Source organism: Tympanuchus pallidicinctus, unplaced genomic scaffold (genome assembly GCF_026119805.1).
Source record: "Tympanuchus pallidicinctus isolate F22 unplaced genomic scaffold, pur_lepc_1.0 scaffold2, whole genome shotgun sequence".
NCBI lineage: Eukaryota > Metazoa > Chordata > Aves > Galliformes > Phasianidae > Tympanuchus > Tympanuchus pallidicinctus.
The window spans coordinates 27164191-27184787 of NW_026294721.1; the positions used below are offsets into that span (position 1 = coordinate 27164191).

At 38.0% G+C, this 20597-nt stretch overlaps 1 protein-coding gene across 4 annotated transcripts in view; it reads left to right on the forward strand.

The window, feature by feature from the left end:
* ZDHHC2 (zinc finger DHHC-type palmitoyltransferase 2) overlaps positions 1-18816 on the forward strand; it is a 34188-nt gene extending 15372 nt beyond the window's left edge. Inside the window, exons 3-13 of one of the 4 annotated variants that reach the window (XR_008206517.1) lie at positions 1914-2034; positions 2902-2971; positions 4483-4515; positions 7519-7639; positions 7933-8065; positions 9376-9502; positions 9684-9776; positions 10947-11056; positions 12168-12245; positions 14716-18267; positions 18303-18816. Coding sequence is in view for 1 of the 4 variants with exons in the window: in XM_052682089.1 (XP_052538049.1) it covers positions 1914-2034; positions 2902-2971; positions 4483-4515; positions 7519-7639; positions 7933-8065; positions 9376-9502; positions 9684-9776; positions 10947-11056; positions 12168-12208 (849 nt within the window). In the remaining 3 variants the exon portion in view is untranslated. Of the gene's footprint in view, positions 1-1913; positions 2035-2901; positions 2972-4482; positions 4516-7518; positions 7640-7932; positions 8066-9375; positions 9503-9683; positions 9777-10946; positions 11057-12167; positions 12246-14715 lie in introns of all 4 variants that reach the window. The other 3 variants (XR_008206516.1, XR_008206518.1, XM_052682089.1) reach the window with 3 other exon arrangements.
* The last annotated feature ends 1781 nt before the right edge of the window (positions 18817-20597 follow it).

Below are 20597 nucleotides of genomic sequence, written 5' to 3' on the forward strand. Positions count from 1 at the left end.
TTAACATCTTCCTTGAATTTCACACTGCAATCTTTACTACATCTTGGAGCAGAGAGCAGAAAAATAACTTAAAAATTAATTTCATTTACTTATTATGTCACAAAAAATGTGCATGTACATGGTGACTATAGTGGTAAATCAGAAGGCTTTGCTAGTGTCTGGTCTGCTGTCAGCAAAAGACTTCCAAAACATCTTGACAAATCCTCAGTAATTATGCTGATATTTGAAAGCCACCAGAATGTTACCCAAGCACTTCAAATAGCATATTAAAAGTAGTGAAGCTAGGTAATGGGAAGCAATGTGTGATGTTTTTGTGTTCTTTGAATTTACACGGTGCTGCTGACAAAGTGACATCTCATGTTGTTCCATGTCTTCTTGCTAATCCGCTAGGGCAATATTTTATAAATTAATTAGCCTGTTTTGTGATGTTAAGTTACTGTTGGCTTTCAGTTTATGGGATAAAGTCTGTACATGCAAGTGGATACACCTCCATCTTATCTGTCAACTAAAGCAAAATCTCATTTGAAGACTAAAGCTTTTGAGAGTAAAGCTTTTGAGTTTTATTCTTGTGAATACAGCAGCTGGTGTAAACCACACAGCCTGCAGGCTACTTTTTAAGTTTGTATCAAATTTTACAAGTACAAAAGAAGTGTTAAAGTATCCGCACTGTGGATGTAATTGAAAATATTGTTAACCTGACACTTCTGAAGTTGAGTGTGTTATCATTATCCCTCCCATACTAGAGATCGTTGCCCTGAGTAACGCTTCAAACACACACAGTACTGTGCTACCCTAACTACTTCAGGTCAGGCTGTGCCATTCCTTACCTGCATGCACCAGCTGTATGCAGGCATTGTGTGGCAGTGGGAAAGAAGATTAAAATCAATTTAGATGTTAGCAACAGGAGTGCATTCTTGCTAGTTAGAAATGGAAGGTGATCTGAGAGGCTCAGGCTAAAATGTGAACCACTATCTTCTACTGTAAGACCACGATATCATCGGGAAGGTAGAGTGATACCTTCTCTATGAAAGTGAAAATGTGCTTTTTTGGCTTTACATGCACTACTTTCATTTAGGAGGAAAAAAAAATAAATCATGTTACTGTAGTGACTAATTCTTAAGCCTTTCTGTAGACATAAATGCTAGTGATACCAAGGACTTCCGGATTTGCCCATTTCAAGAAGCTGCAGCAACAATGCTGGCTGTGATGTGATGCAGAGGACTTAGAAGTACAGCAAATTTGGGCTACACTGCACATCTCTTTCAGTATTTGTAACCTCTTGGCAGAGCTGTGTTTGTCCTTGCCACTTCCAGCAGTGACAGTTTCATGCAAGAGGTGTTGAGATTCAGATTCTGCCATGCAGGATACCCAGCTCTTCCCTGTTTCTAGCTAGGCTGAGGTAAAACCACATCCTAACGTCATCATAACAGCCACTCTCCAGTGACAGAGGGTAAAAGGGAAAATGCCAGAAACCTGAGAAGAAATTCATCTATCTTTTCTGGCATTGCTAGCAGCATATTTTCTTTCAGTTGAACTCATCCCTAGCTTATATTCATTATCTAATGTTTGGTGTAATGGAAGCAGGTTAACTACTTTTCAAAGGATTGGTAATTAAATTTGATTGTGCTAACTCTTGATCCTGCCCTTGATGAGTGTCTCTTAATACTTCTGGGAGCATTGAGCATTACGTCTATACTAAGTCAGAAATTATTTTAATTTTGTCTTGCTTCAATAATTAGTCAAAAAATGCCATCAACTAAATTAATGCTCTTAGGAACAATTTGTTATTTGCTGTAATACCTTGTACTTGCTGCTAATCCACCTTTATATAATGAATGTTTCTTTTTACATCTCTACAGGTACTTAACTTGAAATTTTCTGATTTTTGTCTTTGGTTTTAAAAATTATCTCAGTTTCATCTGTCATACTCGGACAAAGAATCCCTAGAAAGGGAGCCAAGAGGTGAATCCCAGCAAGAAGTCTTACGACGAGCAGCCAAGGATCTTCCTATCTACACACGGACAATGTCTGGAGGTAAATGGGTGTTCAGGAGACCATGAAAGGCAGCTGTCATGGTATGCTTGGCTGCCTGAATTAATTTAAAAGGATTTGGATGGTACGGAAGAACTCCCTTTCATAGTTCATAAACCTAACCTTAATGTAGTTCTATGCAGTTATATTCATTCAGTAAAAAGTGTTGGAAAGTAAATTGCTGTGTACAGTTTCTCGTTTTACAGGGTACTGACAGTGCCTTGCTAAATGTTTGCAAACTGAAATTAGCCAATAGCTTGTAATATTAACAAAATACAGATGAAGCTGTAGTAGTTTGAACTGCATTGACTTAATGTCTTCGATCATGAGTTAAAAGTAATAATAACAAATTAATAATTAACTGTGTGTGGTATGTAATTAGACAGATCGCAGAAACAGTTTCTGTTTTACTTGGTAGTTATTCACTGAAAGAACAAGTGATATTGTAAGTTTGGGAATGTTTGAGACTAATGATACTGTAAGTTTGGGGATGTTTGTTAGTTGAGCAAATGTAGAAGATAATCTCATAGAATAAATTAAAGTTGTTAGAATAATAGCTTAAATGGCTTTTTGTTGGACCGTCTGGACAGGTTTTATGGTCTGGCTCTAGAAAGTATTTTGTGGGGTTTGATTGGTCGGTTTGTAGCACTTATTTGAGTATTTTTGAAAAAGCCCTGATTGGCATAATTTAGAGATTGCAAAAATAGTGTTTTCGCTTCGCTCTGCTAGATGCAGCAGTACCTAAAGGATACTTCAGGGTTTGCAAGTTCTTCTGATCTCACTGCAGCACTTTCCTGAGACCACAGCTCAGCACAGCTCTCAGGAAACAAAATGTGTGTTAAGATCTAATCTTGTGACTTTTTTCTTTAGCAATCAGGTACTGTGACAGATGCCACCTCGTAAAACCAGATCGTTGCCATCACTGTTCTGTGTGTGACAAGTAAGAAAACATTTTAAATGTGTAACTTTCCTGAATAATGGCTTTTTGGCTTGATGCAGAATTTTACTTGCAGAAGCTTTTGTTTTTTATTCTTAGATTTTTACAGGTTTAATGTTTCATCACAGAAGATTTTTTTTATCTTATTTTTTGTTTTTCAGATTTATTTTTAAGTTATTATTGGGGAAGCCTGTAATAAAGTCTGATTCATTTGATGACTTCTTTATGCCAAATTGGATTATATGATCTTACATACCATTTAATTAATGGATGACAATTATTAATAAGGAGCTTTCCTTAGGAATGTAACCAAAAGTAGCTGATTAAAATTTGCTTTTTTTGTTAGAATCTGAAAAAAGCCCACTACTCATCTCAATCTAATCATGCTGTCATTTACATCTTACCTGAGATAATAAACTTAATATCCTACTTTTTATTGGATAACTTGAAAGCTATTTCCGATTAAAGAAGGAAACAACTAGGTAGCCCCCTTTTCTAACTGAAGAAAGTTATTGTTCATTCAATGTGGAAGGAAGCTCACCTCCATATTCCCCCCGAAGTCTAATTACTCTCTTTGTCAGCTTTTATCCCTCTGACTTTTCTCCTGTTAGCTTTGATGTCTGTGGGCTTCTCTACTCTTGTGGCCAATTATCTGAATGTCCAAATTGAGGAGAAGGAGCTTCTTCAAAGACTGATTATTGTTGCCTTAAGGCTATTCCAAATACTCTTCAGCTGCTTATGTATCAGACCTTGCAACACTGCAGTGAGGCAGACCAGACTTACCATTTTGCAGAGGAACTGAAAGAGTTGGTGACTGAAGGCAGAAAGAGGATCTTGGGTGTGCTGCGTGTGGTTGTGACTGAAGTGTAAGAAAGGAAGATCCCCACATCTAAGCAGAAGAAAGTGTTTTCCCATGAAATGCCATTAGTTAATAAATTTTGCAGAATACCTTGATTTTGTCCTTTGAATTTCAATCGCTTCAGATATGTCTGATTTTTTTTGTACATGTTTTATTAATGCAGAGTGATTAAGTGCAAAAACATTTTGGTTTTTTTATACGTGATAAGTTCTTAGAATGCATACTTGGAAATACTTGGAAATATCCTTAGTTGCATCATTAAGTATGTAATAATTGAATTAGCCTAGTTTCTAAGTCTTTGGCAGAGAATAAATATTTGAAAAACTCATTCAGATAGGGGACCAAATCTTAAAACTGTTGCAGATAGAATGTTCTTGCATCACTAAGCTCTTGAAAAAGCAAGTGTTCTGAGTGCTTGTAGGTAAACTGTATTATATGAAAGTTTTCAAGTCCTAACTGCTTAACAAAGTAGGTAACTGATAATATGCATAGGTAATGCTGATCTGTACTGAAATAGTTGAATTCTGATACCTAACTGTGTTTCTGATTTTCTTTTTTTTTTTTTTTTTTTTTTTTATATATATATATTCTTTGAAATCTGTTCTTTTGGTGGTGGTGGTTTTTTTTTTTTTTTTTTTAATTTTTTCTTTTTAAGATGCATTCTGAAAATGGATCATCATTGTCCTTGGTGAGTGTATTACATGCTCTTGCTTTTTATTTTTTGATTTGGTAAAACAAATTTGTTAGGGATCATAGGTGGTGTTTCACCATCCCTAGAGCTGGATGCTAACATGAAATTACTAGTCTTGCAGGATAGTTGGAATTGTTTATTTTTTATACCCTTTGCGTAGTTATGAGATGTGAAAAGAAGTTTAGATACCATTTTTGTGTTCGGTAACTATTTCTGCAATTAGGGTAAGGAAGAATTCGGGTAAGAAAGAAAAATTCCTTTAAGAATTTCATATTTTTCTTCATGCACTTCAAATATTGTTGAGGACTTAATTTCTCTAAATGATGAAATAATACCCTAGGTTGAAAACCAAGTGGAAGTGCTGTGCCCTGCTTCGTGGAAACATCTTGTTAGCTCTTCAGTTAGAGGGTTCTTAGTTTCTTGCTTTCTTTTTCCTTCTCTTTCCCTTTCACTCTTCCTCCCTTTTGCAGCACATTGGCCTACAGAATATTTTTGTTTTCCTGCTCTTTCTCAGCAGCTCTTGGAACCAGTGAGTGGGGATATGGAATTAATTTGCTTCACCTTGGCAGGCATCTCACAGAAATTCCTAAAGACAAATGTTAGAAAGGTCCAAATTGAGAAGACTTTTAGTTTAAAAACCCATCTTTAGGGGTTCTTCAGATGACTTCTTTGACCAAAAAAAGTAAGGGTTCAGTATAGTAGATAGGTAAGCTTTTTTATTTATTTTTTTTCTTTTTTCTTTTTTTTTTTTTCCTGGGGAGAGTTGGGAAAGAACCCATGTGATGCTTAGGGGAGCAGGGAAAGAGTAATGGGAATTAGTGTTCGAATATTCTTCTAGGAGTAGGATTTCTGGAGAGGACAGGTAAGAAAGTGAGTAAGGGAAAGTAAGGGAAAGCATTTGGAAGGAGAGGTAGTAATACGGCAGAGATGACAGTTATGTTCTTGCCCCAGATCAGCCATTTCTTGATTTCTGGGAGGCTTTACTTTGCTCTACACTACTGTGCTAAAAGAAATGTAATAAATACAAATATGTAATGCTAATTTGCCTCCAAGCTACTGTAGAAGGTTTAATAGATGCAGAAATAAAGTCATTAGTGATTTCTGAGTGCTCTTGCTACCCATGTTATAGATGGAGCTGTAGACAGAAATATGATGGCTTGAAGCATCATCAGAAGATATAATTTGATAAATAACAGCTCTAATGCTAACAAGGTGCATTATGAACAATTTGGAAATTAAGAGAAACATATCTCCTCTGTCCTTTGAGTTATTTGAGAATAACTTACTACTCAATTTCATGATTCTTTCTGTTAACTGAGTTGCCTTGTAACTTACTTTTTTACCTGGCATTTCTAGTAAACAACCTCGTGAGTTAGAAAGGATCTATTTTCTACTTCAGAAGGAACCATTTTCAATTTTATCTACAGTCCAAACTGAACCTAGAATGTTCTTTTGAATAAATAGTTAACTGCAATAGAACACAGTTCTTTAGTGGCCTGCGTGCTAACAATTTTATCCATCCTCAAAATGTTAGGCTTTGTATTTAACCGCTGTTCTTGGTTTTTATGATTTGACACTGCATTTGCAAATAGAACAGTTACAAAACCTTGATGTTTACTTTCTTGTTTATCTTTTAGTGAAATATTCTTTTCCAGTAATAACTCTTCAGATTGGGACTTTGTCAAAAGTTAGAGAAGCAGGATGATTTATGAAAGTTTATTTTAATGTGCAAAAGAGCAACGAGAGAAATCTTTGATTCAAGAAACGTTGTTTTTGCTGAGCAACATTTCATATGACAGTTCTTTTCTCATGCTAAAAAGTGCCATAAATACTGTCATTAAAAAAAAGCCACAAGAGTAAACAGGGGTTATCATAGAAACCTTGAATCTGAATAGATTGCAGGTTATCACAGAATTGCTATCTTTGACATATATAATGAAAAAACACTTCGCTAGGGAGAATTGCACATTTATTTTCCAGTAAGAATCATGATGAACTTAGAAACATATCTTTTTTTTTTTTTTTTTAAATTATAACAATCTCTTGTGAGACCTACTCAATTGTCATTGATACAGGTGCTTAGCTATTGTTTTCTGTTTAAATGGTGATACTAAATTCAATGTTTACCCAAGATGGCATGTTTTGTTAAAACGACAAATAAAACCCCACCTCCACTGACTCGATGCATGGGTACCAGTGGTGTGTAGATAAAGGTCATTTGATGTTTTACGATTTTACTCTGTTCTAGTTACTGTTTATCCTGCTGCTAGCATCGGTATCTCTCTAAATAAGGGAATACTTGCAGTAATCTCTAGAAGCAGCTGAAGCCAAGCCTCTCAAAGCCTTTTTTCATTATTTTTTTTCCAGAAATATTTTTCAACTTAGATGCTTTTGTGGTGGTAATTTTCTCTTAATTATCTAATACTTCTAACAGTTAAAAAAGGAATGTGAAATTTTATTTATTTTAACTCTCTGGAGAATTCTGTCAAATCTAGCAGTGCAGTGCAGTGATAGGTTTTGTTAGCTTCTTCATGGAGCCAAATAACAGAAAAAGGGAGCTGTTTACCAATAAATTCTCCATGGGAACCCATTCAGTATTTTTCCTTAGGTAGATGTAATATCATTACGTGTTTGTAAGAGCTATAAAATTCATAATACTTAATATACTGGCTTTAATGGGAATCTGCTACAATACTAAATGAGCCCTCAACGTGTCTGTTTGATAGCATATGAGTAGCTCATTATCACATATAACTTCTTTAGAAACAGGAAGCAGGTGAACTTCAAGCCTGAAGAATGATAAAATGAGATTTATGTTAACATTTGGATGTATTAAGTTTTACTAATCTCTTCTTTTTGCTGTCATGTTGTCTCTGGTATGGAAAAATTTCTCTGTATTCAACAGTACTATTCCCCTTATTATACGTAAGTGTAACTGTAAAATATGGATACCTAAGCCTGTCTGTAAACTAGAAAAATAACTAACTTTTTTGTTATTAGGGTGAACAACTGTGTCGGATTCTCCAATTACAAATTTTTTCTTCTCTTCTTGGCTTACTCTCTGCTGTATTGCCTTTTCATTGCTGCAACAGATTTACAGTATTTTATCAAGTTTTGGACAGTAAGTACTAACTTTGTTTTTCCTTAAAATGCACAGAGCCAAATGTCAGGTTCTTGTTGTCAGTGTTTATATTGGCTCAAGAAAGGATCAGTTTCTTTAACCAACATGCTGTCGAAAACCAAATTGCATGGCTGTCTATGCATAAAAGGTGTATTGCTTATTTATTCAGGCTCCTGTTGCATGGTATGTTTCTGTCTGCTTTGAATTGGATTTGGGTGAATAGAGAATTATTAATAATTAAGTTAAATAGCTATTTCCTCATTTCTAAAAGCTTTTTTTTTAATTATTTTTAGAATGGCCTTCCTGATACTCAAGCCAAGTTCCACATCATGTTTTTATTCTTTGCTGCTGCTATGTTTTCTGTCAGTTTATCTTCTCTCTTTGGGTACCACTGTTGGCTTGTCAGCAAAAATAAATCGACTTTAGGTAAGCTTAATGCTTCTATGTTTGGCAGCAAAAAATAATGAACAGATGGCTATTATATCAAAACAGGTTTTAAGGCAGTGCTTCTACATTTGGTTGTAAGTAAACTCAAATATGTGAACGACAGGTTAGCAGTTACATATTCTGATCACCACATAGTTGTAGATGCACGGGAATGACTCTGCATTATGGATTAATTTTAAAAACCTCAGAGTCCTCTGCCTCTATTATGGTAGTATTTACAACTGTCAGATGTCATCATTAAACCAATATCTCCCACCACCCTGATGCGTGGTTGTCAAGTCACACCTGTCCTTTATTGTGTTGTGGATTGCAAATAAGAATATCAATTCACTAAAGTTTCTAGATCAACAGCTTTCTTGTTGATACAAGCTGAATAAGAATATTTTCTTATTTTGTTTCTTATTTTCTTTCAGTTTTCTTGAGGTTTACAAATTAGTAGATGAGAGGAAAACTTCTAAAGATGTTATTTGGAGGAAAACTTATTTACTTGAAGGCTTGTATAGGGTTTGTGGGTTTCCTCTGCATTCTGGATGACTTAAAGCCCTTGGGTAGGGAAACACTGTGGGAGCACAATTCACCTCGTGGATTGAGAGCAGTCTGTGTGAACTGTGCTGTCAGCACTGCAGGACCTTTATATAGCCTGCTATATATATGGCCAATTAGGGGAATTAAATGGCTATCAGTCAACATGTGGAAGGTGAAAGAATTTTCTGCCTGAGGCACTCTGCAACACTTGAGGCTATATTTAACTCTCTTCCCCTGAAATTTAGAGTGGATGTGCATGGGGAGTGATCTGGGCCTACAGGTAAAATGCTTTCTTTATGTAGCTGTAAAAGCATACAAAATGTTTGTACCCCAGAGTGTAAAAAGCTACTAACATAGGGTAAGCTTAATTTCTTTTCCATTGCTCTTACTGTAGTAAACTCTTAGTTCAGTCTAATTCTTTTCCGTGAGCGTTGTGGTGTATCCACATAGAATCACAAATTGCTCATGTTGGAAAAGACCTTAAAGATCATCAACTCCAACCTTCATGTAACACACCGTGCCATAAGGAGCAGGTTACTCACTCTTTCTCACCTTGGTCAGGGAGGAGGCTGGCAGGACACTTGCACCCATTCCTGCACACACAGCAGTGTGTAGCAGTGAGTGTGGATTCCATGAGCCAACTGGGTCATTTGAGCTGCCCAGCCATTCCTCTCTGCTGGAGATATAATTGCATGAAAATTGGTGTGAAGCTTGAATGTGCTATCTTGTGAAGAAATCTAACAGATTTTTGCTTTATTTTTAAGAGGTATTCAGAGCACCCATATTTCATCACAGAACAGACAAGAATGGTTTCAGCTTGGGCTTCAGCAAAAACCTAAGACAGGTGTTTGGTGACGAGAAGAAGTACTGGCTGTTGCCTGTATTTTCAAGGTACACACATTTGTTGAAACTGGGAGTGGGCCCAGGTTTTTGTTTGTTTAATTTTCTGAAATTAGATACGGTAATATTTGTTCTGGGAGGGAAAAAAAAAAAAAAAAAAGTTCTTCAAAGTTTTTTTGTAAGCACTAGGCTAATTCTGATTTTTATTTTTTTATTTTTTATTATTTTTCAGCCTAGGGGATGGTTGCTCCTTCCCAACTTGCCTTGTGAATCAAGATCCTGAGCAAGCCTCCACACCTGGTGGTCTTAATTCAACATGCAAAAAGTAATCTGCTTTTTGTTATTAGTTTCAAATACTTGGTATTCTGTTTTGTGCCAGTGCATGTATAAATTGAATCATGTTTTCTGTGTAGATTTTGCTATTAGGAGTACAAGTCAAATTTAACACAGCTAAGCTGTAATTGAGCTAAGCCTGAGACTTGTATTTAAATGTATGGAAGTAAGAGGGTTTTTTTCCTCCATACACATGTCCACTCTGTCTCAGCTCAGTGGCATCCCACGGCCTGTGAGTTTTCCATGCCTGCCTCAGTGGTGTCAGTATGTTCTGTTCTGCATGCAGGTGGTTAGTTCGTCTGCCTGATGGTGTTGCTGTGCAAGGCCTTTGGGGAAGGCCAGCTTTTTTGTATCTGGTGCAATATGGTTAGTGTACTGGAACCCAGACCTCAACGTTTCTGTATGATAGGAAGCCCTAAATTAGGGGGTGGAAAGGAAACTGTTTTCAGTTTACGTTTTCTGTTATTGCTGATAATCAGAAATATTTTCTTGACCTTTATCCTTCATGGCCACGGTGTCCTTAAAGTATGAAAAGCATGCAGATGTTCTTGAAACCAAATAAAAGTTTCACAATAGCTTAGTAAACTACATTGCAACTTTTTAGCAACATTTACATGACGAAGTGTGATGAGGATAGTAATATGAATATACTGACTAAAAAAGGATAACAGAATCATATTGGCAGTCTTTTATTCATATAACAAGTATGTTGCATTTCAGTTAGTTTTGCACTGACAGACCAGAAATGACATCCAGCTGAGAATGTTTTAAATCTTGTCCTAGTGACTGAGTCAGGGAGAAGGGAACCATAGCCTAAATATGGGAAGAGATTTTGGAGATGTTCTCTCTACTGTTATGGTGGCAGGTCTCTCACCATGGGAGAGAATACAGATAGAGCATATTTGGAACTAATGTGTATAAATATAGATTATCTGTCAAAGAAAAAATTATAAAGTTTTCTTGCTCTGTGCTAGAGAGTTGCTTTTGAGATTACGCTTGTACCTGTGACAACTATACTCAATATATGTAATGATAGAAGTTCAGTGATTCATCAGAAAATAAGCAAGGTAAAGGAAGTAAAATGCCATGTATGACAGACTGTTTGAAATGTGTGGTAAAGAAATGGAGTTTTACAGCAATGTTCTTCTTAATGTCATTACAGTGAGAACCATCTGTTCCCTGCAAAGCCACTACGAGACTCTCAGAGCCACCTCCTTACTGATACACATTCCTGGTCGGACATTGGTGCAAAGGCTGAAAAGGGCAAAGTTGGTAAGGAACTGATTTATGCTGCAATGCTTTGCTCCATAACAAACTACCTTTGGCAGATACAGTGTAAAAATGACAGTAGTCACTCTTTTCACATTTATTACAGGTGTTTCACTAAGCTTATTTTATACATTTGTAGAAGGTTGGACATTTCAAGCTGCCATGCCCTTCCACGTTGTCTCACTGCAATTTATAGGAGAGAGAGGAGGTTCTTTAATATCTGTGTACCTGGCGTGAGATTAAGAAACAATGGTTCAAATGTTGGTCCAACCAGTTTATTATAAATCCTAATCAGGGAGACGGGGAAGGGAAGGATGGCAACTATTATGAATTAGGGTCATGGAGAAGGGAAGGAGGGCAATAGAAAAGATAGGAAATAAGCAAGAATTGCATAAAATGGGGATAGTCACCAGCAGGATCCAGCTGCCGTTCCATTGCATGCCATCCCGATGGTCTGAAGCAAAAGTGCAGGGGAAGAGCAGCAGCAGTGTGGCCAGACTTGGGTAGTAAGCAAGTAGCAGGAAGAAGTCGCAGAACCAGCCCAGGGGGGAGAGTGGCGGGTCGTGAGGCTTCTCATGTCAGAAACCTCTTCTTCATGAGGAATCTGTTGCCAGAAACCCTTCCTATCCGTGAGGGAACTGTTGTCAGACCTCATGGTTGTTAGGTCCCCTTTTTATCCTCCTTCTGCCATTGTGGCATTCCTGGGCGCTTGGGTAAGAGTCTTGTGCAGCACCTCTTGAGATGGCCATCTTCCTCGAGATAAGCCCACAGAGAAGACTGCTTCCTGGCCATTAAGCTGCGGCTTATCTCTCTCTCCTTGCCCCTGGCCTTTTCCATCTGTGTCTCTCAGACAAAGGATTTTGCAGCCCAGGACTTTCTTGGACTTGAATCTGTGTCCCCAGCAAGCTTTGAGACAATGATGTGAAAGAATAATCTCTTACACAGGTTAAACCTGACAGAGAGGTATTGAGAGCACCAGCACTAGTTGGTACCAGTTAACATTTACCGTCAGGCTGGGAATTCTTCTGGGGACAAACATCTTATATATGAATATGATGATGCCTTGTTGCAAAAGCCATGTAAAACAAAAAGAAAACTTCTTTTCTCTTTAAAGGTATGAGCAATCCTGCGTTAACCATGGAGAATGAAACCTAGCTTCCCTAAAAAGACACATCTGAATATTTTAGGAAAGGTATGTTGATATTCTGTCTGCTTAATTTTCTGTTCCATCATTCCTTACCACTTGAAGGACGCACAGAAGTTCCTAAAATAATTCCTGTGTGTTTACTTTTCCTCTCAATTTGTTTTACCTTGAGGTAGGAGCACATGAATTCATGGTTTTAAACTAAACCTCTGATGGGTCATGATCACAAAATATTGTTTCACCTTTGCGCTCATTGCTTGTATTCCAAAATGTTGTCATTATCTATATAGAGAAAGGGAATAACATTTTGATTTTGTGAGCTGTTCAGGAAGTCTTTCTAAAGTTAGGTTTAAAACTGAAGTTACTTCTTAACACTGAACACAATAGATTTTAGCTTCCTCTGCTAGGCAGCTGAAGTTCTACTGGGTGGTGAAGAAAAAGTAGATTTGTTCTAAAATATAGAACTATTAGCAGATTGATCTATGCTACGTACTGAGCTGTATCCTGTGTAGTAATTTAAAAACTAATGCTTACTTTAGATAAATGGTTGTGTTTAAAAAAAAAAAAAAAAAGTTTGTTTGTTTCTTGCATTAATACCATTTAAAATAAAAAGCAAGTTTAAGAAGTAGCTAGCAAAATCTGTTCTGTAGAGAAAAAGAGGACATTTTAATAATAGAAAAGTGGGAGAATGACCATAGCTGATCATTATATTCCCTTTAGTATTTGAAGACTTCTAAGTCCACCAAGCCTGTGGAAATAAACTACTTCATGTTTCAAGTTAAATGAGGTTTCCATTTAAGACTCTTGCCCTAAAAAAATAAAAAATAAAAAATAAATAAATTCAGCATACTGGGTAATTTATGATTCTCCTATTGGAGGATTCATTACAACAAGGTCATTACCATCTCTGATATTGAAGACTTTTTGCATCATCCTCAAAAAGTGTCTCAAATGGATGTTCTTTGCTGGTGCATGACATGACTCCTGCACATGCTGTTAGGCTGCTTTGTAACTTATGCAGAAAGCATAAGGAATGAAAACCACTGGGGAAGTGCAACTATTGCAACTACCAGACAGACATGGTATTACACTATCACAACAGATGATAAGAATGGTAGGTGTACAAATACAAACAGGTGGCCTCTAGCTTCCTCTAGTAGGAAAAGTTCCCAGAAGTTCAGTAGTTAAATCATCGGAGAATGGTGGCCTTTTGTGGTAGAGTTACAGGGTCAGTGGATAAAGGAAGAGCAACTGACGTCATCTATCTGGACTCTGCAAAGTGTTTAACGCTGTCCTGCAGGACATCCTGGTTGCCAAATGAGAGAAAAATAGATTTGATGAATGGACCGTTCACTGGATAAGGAATTGGCTGGATGCACTCAGAGTTACAGTCAACAGCTCAGTGTCCAAATGGAGACTGAAGATGAGTGGTGTTCCTCAGGGATCAGTGCTGGAACTGATGTTATCTTTGTAGGCAACACGGACACAGGGACTGAGAGCACCCTCAGCAAGTTATCAGACAACACCAAGCTGAGTGGTACAGCTGACATGCTGTGGAGGGAAGGGATAGTATCCAGAGGGACCTGGACAGGCTTGAGAGCTGGGCCTGTGCCAAACTCATGAAGTTCAAGGTCCAAGCGCAAGGTCCTGCAACTGGGACAAGGCAATCCCAAGAACAAATACAGGCTGGCTGTATTTGAAAATGAGAATAGTTTGAGAGCAGCCCTGAGGAAAAGGATTTGGGATTGTTGGTTGATGAAAGACTCAGCATGAGCCGGTGATACGTGCTTGCAGCCCAGAGGGCCAACTGTATCCTGGGTCACATTGAGGGAAGCATTACCAGCAGGTTGAGGGAGGTGATTCTGCCACTGTGCTGTCATGAGACCCTACCTAGAGTCCAGCTCTGAGGCCCCCAACACAAGAAGGATGTGGAGCTGTTGGAGCAGGTCCAGAGGAGTGCCACAACGATTATCAGAGGGCTACAGAACCACCCCCCCTATGGGACTGGGGGATCTTCAGCCTGGAGAAGGCTCTGGAGAGGGGAACCATTTAGCAGCTTTCCAGTACCTGAAGGAGGCCTACAGGAAAGCTGGAAAAATGCTTTTCAGAAAGGCATGTAGTGAGAGGACAAGGAGAAATGGTTTTAAACTGGAAGAGAGTAGATTTAGATTAGATACTAGGAAGAAATTATTTACTGTGAGAGTGGGGAGACACTGGAACAGGTTGCCCGATGGAATTGTGGATGCCCCCTCCCTGGAAGCACTCAGGGCCAGGCTGGATGGGGCTCTGAGCAACCTGGTCTACCTGGGGGTCTCCCTACTTATAGCAGGGAAGCTGGACTCAGGTGATCTTAAAGGTCCTTCCAACTCAAATCATTCTGTAATTCTATGGTTCTTTTCTTCCACTTGCTTGGAGATGCTATTCCAAATAAGCTGGCAAGACTTAATGCAATAACTTATTTTTAAAAAAACTTTCTGTAATTCTAATGATGTATTTTATATTTTATGTTCTGTTCCAGTTCAAGAAAAAGCTGTTGGTGGAAGGAAGATGGATTCTTCCAAAATCAGCCCTATTGGCCAGCTGCTCCTGTCTGCTCCTATGTGGATGTGCTCAGAAAACAAACTGACAGATGATTAGCTGTCTCCATGTCATTGCTTGAAACATGAAACAAAACATGCTATTTTGAATCACGTAAAGAATGTTTCAACTTAAAATTACTATTTTTGAATGGTGAAAGGTGATTCTGAGTACTGGGGGAGGGAAGGGGAATAGTGAGTTTACTATTGGAAAAAAATTCTGTGGCTGATTTTACTTCAATATTCAGCACACACAAAAAAAAGACCTCCTTACATGCCAGCCTAGGTTCTTGCCCTGATTTTGAAAGTTCAGCTGTTAATTCAAATCACTGTAAGTATTTGACTTAAATCAAACGTTTGCACTGCTGGCTTGATCTTGATAAAGTGGGAGAATAATCAGTGTTGATTATGGACAATTTAGTTGCTTGGTGGACTGCATCTTCTTTTGAGTGCTTATGCAATTTTCTGAAGATAAAGCAACCCAAGTGAAGTGTCAGACTGTTCCTGGTACTGTTTTGGACAACATTACAGCATAGGCTCCCTTTTAAATAACTTGAAAGTGGATGTGGGGAAATCTCCTTTGATAATTAAATGCTTGTGAGTCTCTGATAAGTGAGTGATTAAAAAGCCCACATTCAGAAGGACAGTATGTAAGTGAAGCTGGTACACTGGGGATTTTTATGAAAGCTGCACAGGACAATCGTATGAAATTGGGATTTTATTCTCCCAATTAGAGCCTTCATTCCTTTAAGAAAAGGAAGGCTGGCACCTCACTCGAACCAAAAGGCATTTGGTTTTGTTATTGATGTTGGTTTTGTCTGTGTTTTTTGTTTTTTAACAAATCTGTGTTCTTGATGGACATTGTCTTTCAAAATTTCACTTCTGCTTAATTGAGAGTTGTTTCAGATATTTTTTTACTTGTTCTTTAAGACACTGCATTCCTGACTGCATAAATTAATTAATATCACCTATAATCAAGGAGACGTTGTAACGTGATATTTGCAGTTATGGGACAATGAACATTTGACTGTAATACCAAAACACCAGACTGCTGCATGTAGGAAGCCCCCCTCCATTAAACTGGAGATAGACAGCAGCTTTCTTAACATCTGAGTTAACCAGTCAGATAATGAAAGATAAGATGTATTACCAACTGCAAAGCCAAGGAAATTTCTGCAACACAGATCTAATTGTCTTGTGCCTTTTGTATACACCACATTTACCGTATCAGCGTTTACATTTAAATGCAAAATATTTGTTCTTCTGAAAATAATAAGAAGGAAATTAGTTATGCTTTTCAGGTGGAATCACAGTGTAAAGATTCCAATTTGTTGAAGAAGAGCAAGCCCATTTAGAATACTGGTAGCAAGATTAAGTGATGGATCTCTGAAAGGAAAAATCTTATTATTAACCCTTCTAAGGCAGGTAACTTCCTTTTTTTTCTTCTGGGATTACAACTTAAGTGGTAAGTCCTGGAGCACAAACTGGCTTTTTTTTCTTGTGAGGAAAAGGTATTGCACTTGTTTGTTGTTGTTTTTTTGGTTTTTTTTTTTTACTCTCAAAATATTAGCAACCTGAAACCACCTGATTCTTGCCAGAAGTGCCAGAGTGTGGATCCACTGCTGTAGAACACTTTTTAAGAACTAGCATGAAGGTAGCACATGGTTTACATGATGCCTGCAGACATCCTCTAACCAAAACTTTTCCACAGCTATTTGTTCAGTGTTGTCTTATCTGCTTAGTTTTTATTAGTGTTTGTTTAGGGATAAAGGGGAGAGGAAAAAATATATATTTTTGACACTTCAAGTTCTCTGGCTGTATAGTCTTGTTTTTTATGCAGTCAGGGTGATTTGTTGTGGAGCATGCATTTGAAAAGAGTATAAAGTTGAAATTCAGCTTTAATGTAATCTGCTCCATATTTTTACATACAGACAAATACAGCTTTCTTCCCAGCAAAACTCATAATGGGAATTGCTGGAACGCAGGTGGCAGACCTGCCCTGTGGCAGGACAGCAATCACCCTCCCTCAATGTGCTCAGGGCTCTGTGGGGTCTCAGTAAGGCTAGAAACGGATGTATAGAAATGACAGGGATCAGGAACTGTCAGTGTCTCAGCAGAAACATTTAGAAAGCACAATAACCCTAAATCTTCAGTTTTGATGTAGCCTTCGGCTGTCTCTCTTGGAGAAAAGTAAGGGAGAGCACATGAGGCCAGGGAACAAACTGATCAAGGGAGGGGATAGGAAGATGAGACATGAGCATCATTCAGTTGTGGTCAGCAGATCTGAACTGGAGGGCCATGGCTATACCAGATCACAGGCTGGTATGAATTAGGCCCCATGAACACTGATGGCAGCTGGGATGAGAGCAAAGCTCATCATGCTCCAAGGTGTAGTTTCTAATTCAACTCTATTTTTGGCTTTAAATGCCCCAACAACCTATACATTACATAGAGAAGTGACACAGTGTCATTGAGCACTGATGCTATTCCCATGCATGTGGGAGAATTTGTGAACAGGTAACAGGAGCAAGAACACAAAGTCATTTGTCCACTTACTCTGATTCTCCTGTTCTTTACCCTGTTATTGCTAGGCACTTTACTATAGTCTTCTAAGTGATATCCGTATTTTTTTTAAAGACTGCTTTATACCTACTGTACAGTTAATTGACTTTTGCTAAAAAAAAAAAAAAACCCTGATATTTGTCTAGAAATAACAACTCTGCATTTCAGGCTTCTTTGGAAGTTAGATGAGTTTGACGGACTCATCAAATGAGTCTGAGTCCCTCAAGGCAACAGTTTATTTTGTATACATGTAAGCAGTCATATGAATCCCTAGCCACCCCCACATGCTTAACAGGCTTCCTTAATTTGCATGTTAGAACAAATCCACTACATCTCTACACAGAAGTGGCACACAGTTATAATTTATCAGGTATGTATAGCGGATGCAATGCTCAGAGTCTTCCCAGAGAACTATTTTATTAAGACTGAGCATATACATGTTGGTTGGTTCCTTCAGTTGAGCAATTAGATACACAAAGCTGCTGCTGTGCACTAAACTGCAGACTGAGAGGTCAGCAGTTTAAACTAATGAAGCCCTGGTAATTATTTCCAACTATGTGTACTTAAAATCATGGTCTTTAAGCAAGGCTTTAGCATGGGTGGAAGAAGCAAGATTGTTCTAGTGCATGGTATGCCACAACTGTTCTTAGTCTCACAGCTGGACTTTTTTTCACCTTGATTCAGTTGACTGATGTGTTGGATGTAGAGGGAAATAAATTTCCACATATCTTTAGTGTAGAACTTCGCCACTTGTTAGTGTATTGCTCATATAAATAAATGCTTCATGTTCAGCAAATAACATATGTAGTGGTCATTCATATCCTACTTTCACAAGTTATCACGAGTACTACAGCTTCATTAATGTAGTTACTGTAACTGCCCTCTTCACTCCACAGGAGCATTTATGTGAAGCAGAGGCTGCAATGAGCCTGGTCCTGGTCAGCCACTGCCTGCAGCATGCACTCAGTTTTTCCCCTCTTTTACAGACTCTGGGTTTTTGGCTGAAATCCTTGCATATGAGTAACTGAACCCTGTACAAAACTTCTCATGCAAAATGAGATTAAAGAACATACTGTAATGCTGTATGGCTGATGGGGTGTCACTGTTTGCAGCTATCACTTTTTCAGTAGTTACGGGGTAAGAGGACAGGAAAAGCAGCAGCCTTCTGGGGTAAAACTTAGAGCAAACAGCGTATGATTTAACTCAAAGGAAAAACTTGTTTGTTCTTTGCTGTTTAATTTTCCCCTTTTCTGGTCACTCATTCTAGATAATCCTTTGGTTTCTCAGTTTTCCTAATGGCACCTATTCCTGGCATAGAATAACTCAGGCATCCTGCCTCTGTAGTATTTGGGGCAACGATTACAGGCATTTGCCTACATCCTCAGGCTGAAATCTTCTGAAGCAGATGGGCCCAATACTTTGCAGCAGCAGTTTGGAGAGCATACAGGGTAAGACACAACCCCCTTCCCACCCTCCTCCATCTTTCACAGCCATAACTGATTGGCATATCTGGAACAGACCCAACACCTCCTGACAGTCACTATTTTTAGAAGCCCTTTTCCCCTTCTCAGTTCATTTAAGAAGTCCCAGTTATAGACACAAAATACATTAATTATACAAGCTGTGTTACAGCCTGCTATTTTCCCCATATTAATAGATATTAAACCAGTCACTAGTTCAAGCTGGCAAGCACAAAACAAGTCCAGAAGCTTAATGATGGTACAGACACATCAGCAAAATACTACCACAGATACTACTGTACTTAAGAGCAGAGACATCCATAAAAGAAAACAAGGAGTTTGCAAAGTTCATGTTATATAACAAAATGTAAATAAAAGATACTGAAACCAGTGTAATGTCTTTAAAAAAGCAACAACAACAGAAAAAAACCAAACCGTTCCAGATGGTGAGGTGATAAACGCAATCACAGCTCAAAACTACTACCCTAAAAAAGACATAGCATGTTGTGTGTAATGCCACTTGACCCTCACAATTCAGCTGTTGCTGATTTCCAGTTCCCACAGAGGGAAAGGCCTCTTCTCCCCTCCATCTACTTCCCTTGCATTATCATCAGTTAGCTGAGGCTTTTCGAGAGAGCAGGAAAAAGCTCACTCAGGCTAAAGAATTCTCCCACTTGAGCACAGGCAAAGAAAATCTGTGTTGGCAGGAAAAGAACAAGAGAAGCCTCTGCCAAAATCAAATTTTGACATTTGGCATTAGAAAGCAAATTAGAACAATGGAGGAGAATCCTCCTCATTTCTCTACCACACCTACTAAGGCAAGAGGGAAGAAAACACCTAAATAAGCTCCTGCAAACCAGGACATTCAGGTTGAGAAATACCAGAAAAACAACTTCATGTTATGACTGGGGAAGTATCCAAGATAATTTGCATTTTACTCTACATAAAGAAAAGGTTGTATTATTTGTGAGATTTTGTTCTAATTCTACAAACGATATATCTCATAAATTGTATTGGATCTTTATTGGATGCTTTTGGCTCCCTTTGCATCACTGACTTATCACAGAGCTTGAGAGCTCTATTTAATTTATTCATGTGTAAAATAATAACTTCACAATTCCTTTAACTGCACTGAACTCACAATTAACATTAAGAGCAATGTTAAACAGCTGGTGTTCATTGAGAAGTTCTTAAAAATGATTGACTATGGAATTATTTTCTTCCTTTCGGTGTGTTCAACTAGCTTAGACAAGTTAAGAAACCAGGTGGAAGTTCAAAAACAGAAGATCTGGAAATACACTTTTCTCAAGTAAAAATGACACTTGCAAAATGGAAAAATAACAGCTAAAAAGCACATTGGCAAAACAAGAAGTGATATACCCTTGGGATCTTATGCAGGCCTCAAGTTTGTTGCCTTTCTTCCCCCTCTTCCTTTGAATAGCACGTTAGTTTTGTGTAGCATACTGAAAATAAATAAAATCACCAACACCAGGGCTTATAAAGCTCCATTTTCATTCTGTCAATGCAGCTCAGTCCAATGCAAAGGAAAAAAAAAAAACAAACCAACATGCCACTTCACAATGGTAAGCACACGGAAACCAGTAATGAGAAGGAGGTTCAGCTGTGTGCTACAACTGCTATGCTGTGGTTCTGTTGTGATTTCAGCACATTGCTTCATCACTTTTCTAAATAAAAAAATCCCAGACAATATCAAACACCTTCAAATAAGCTTAGTATTGAAACCATAAGTTCTCATGTGGAATACCTAAAAGAACCCTGTGAGAGAACATTAGACTCCAACA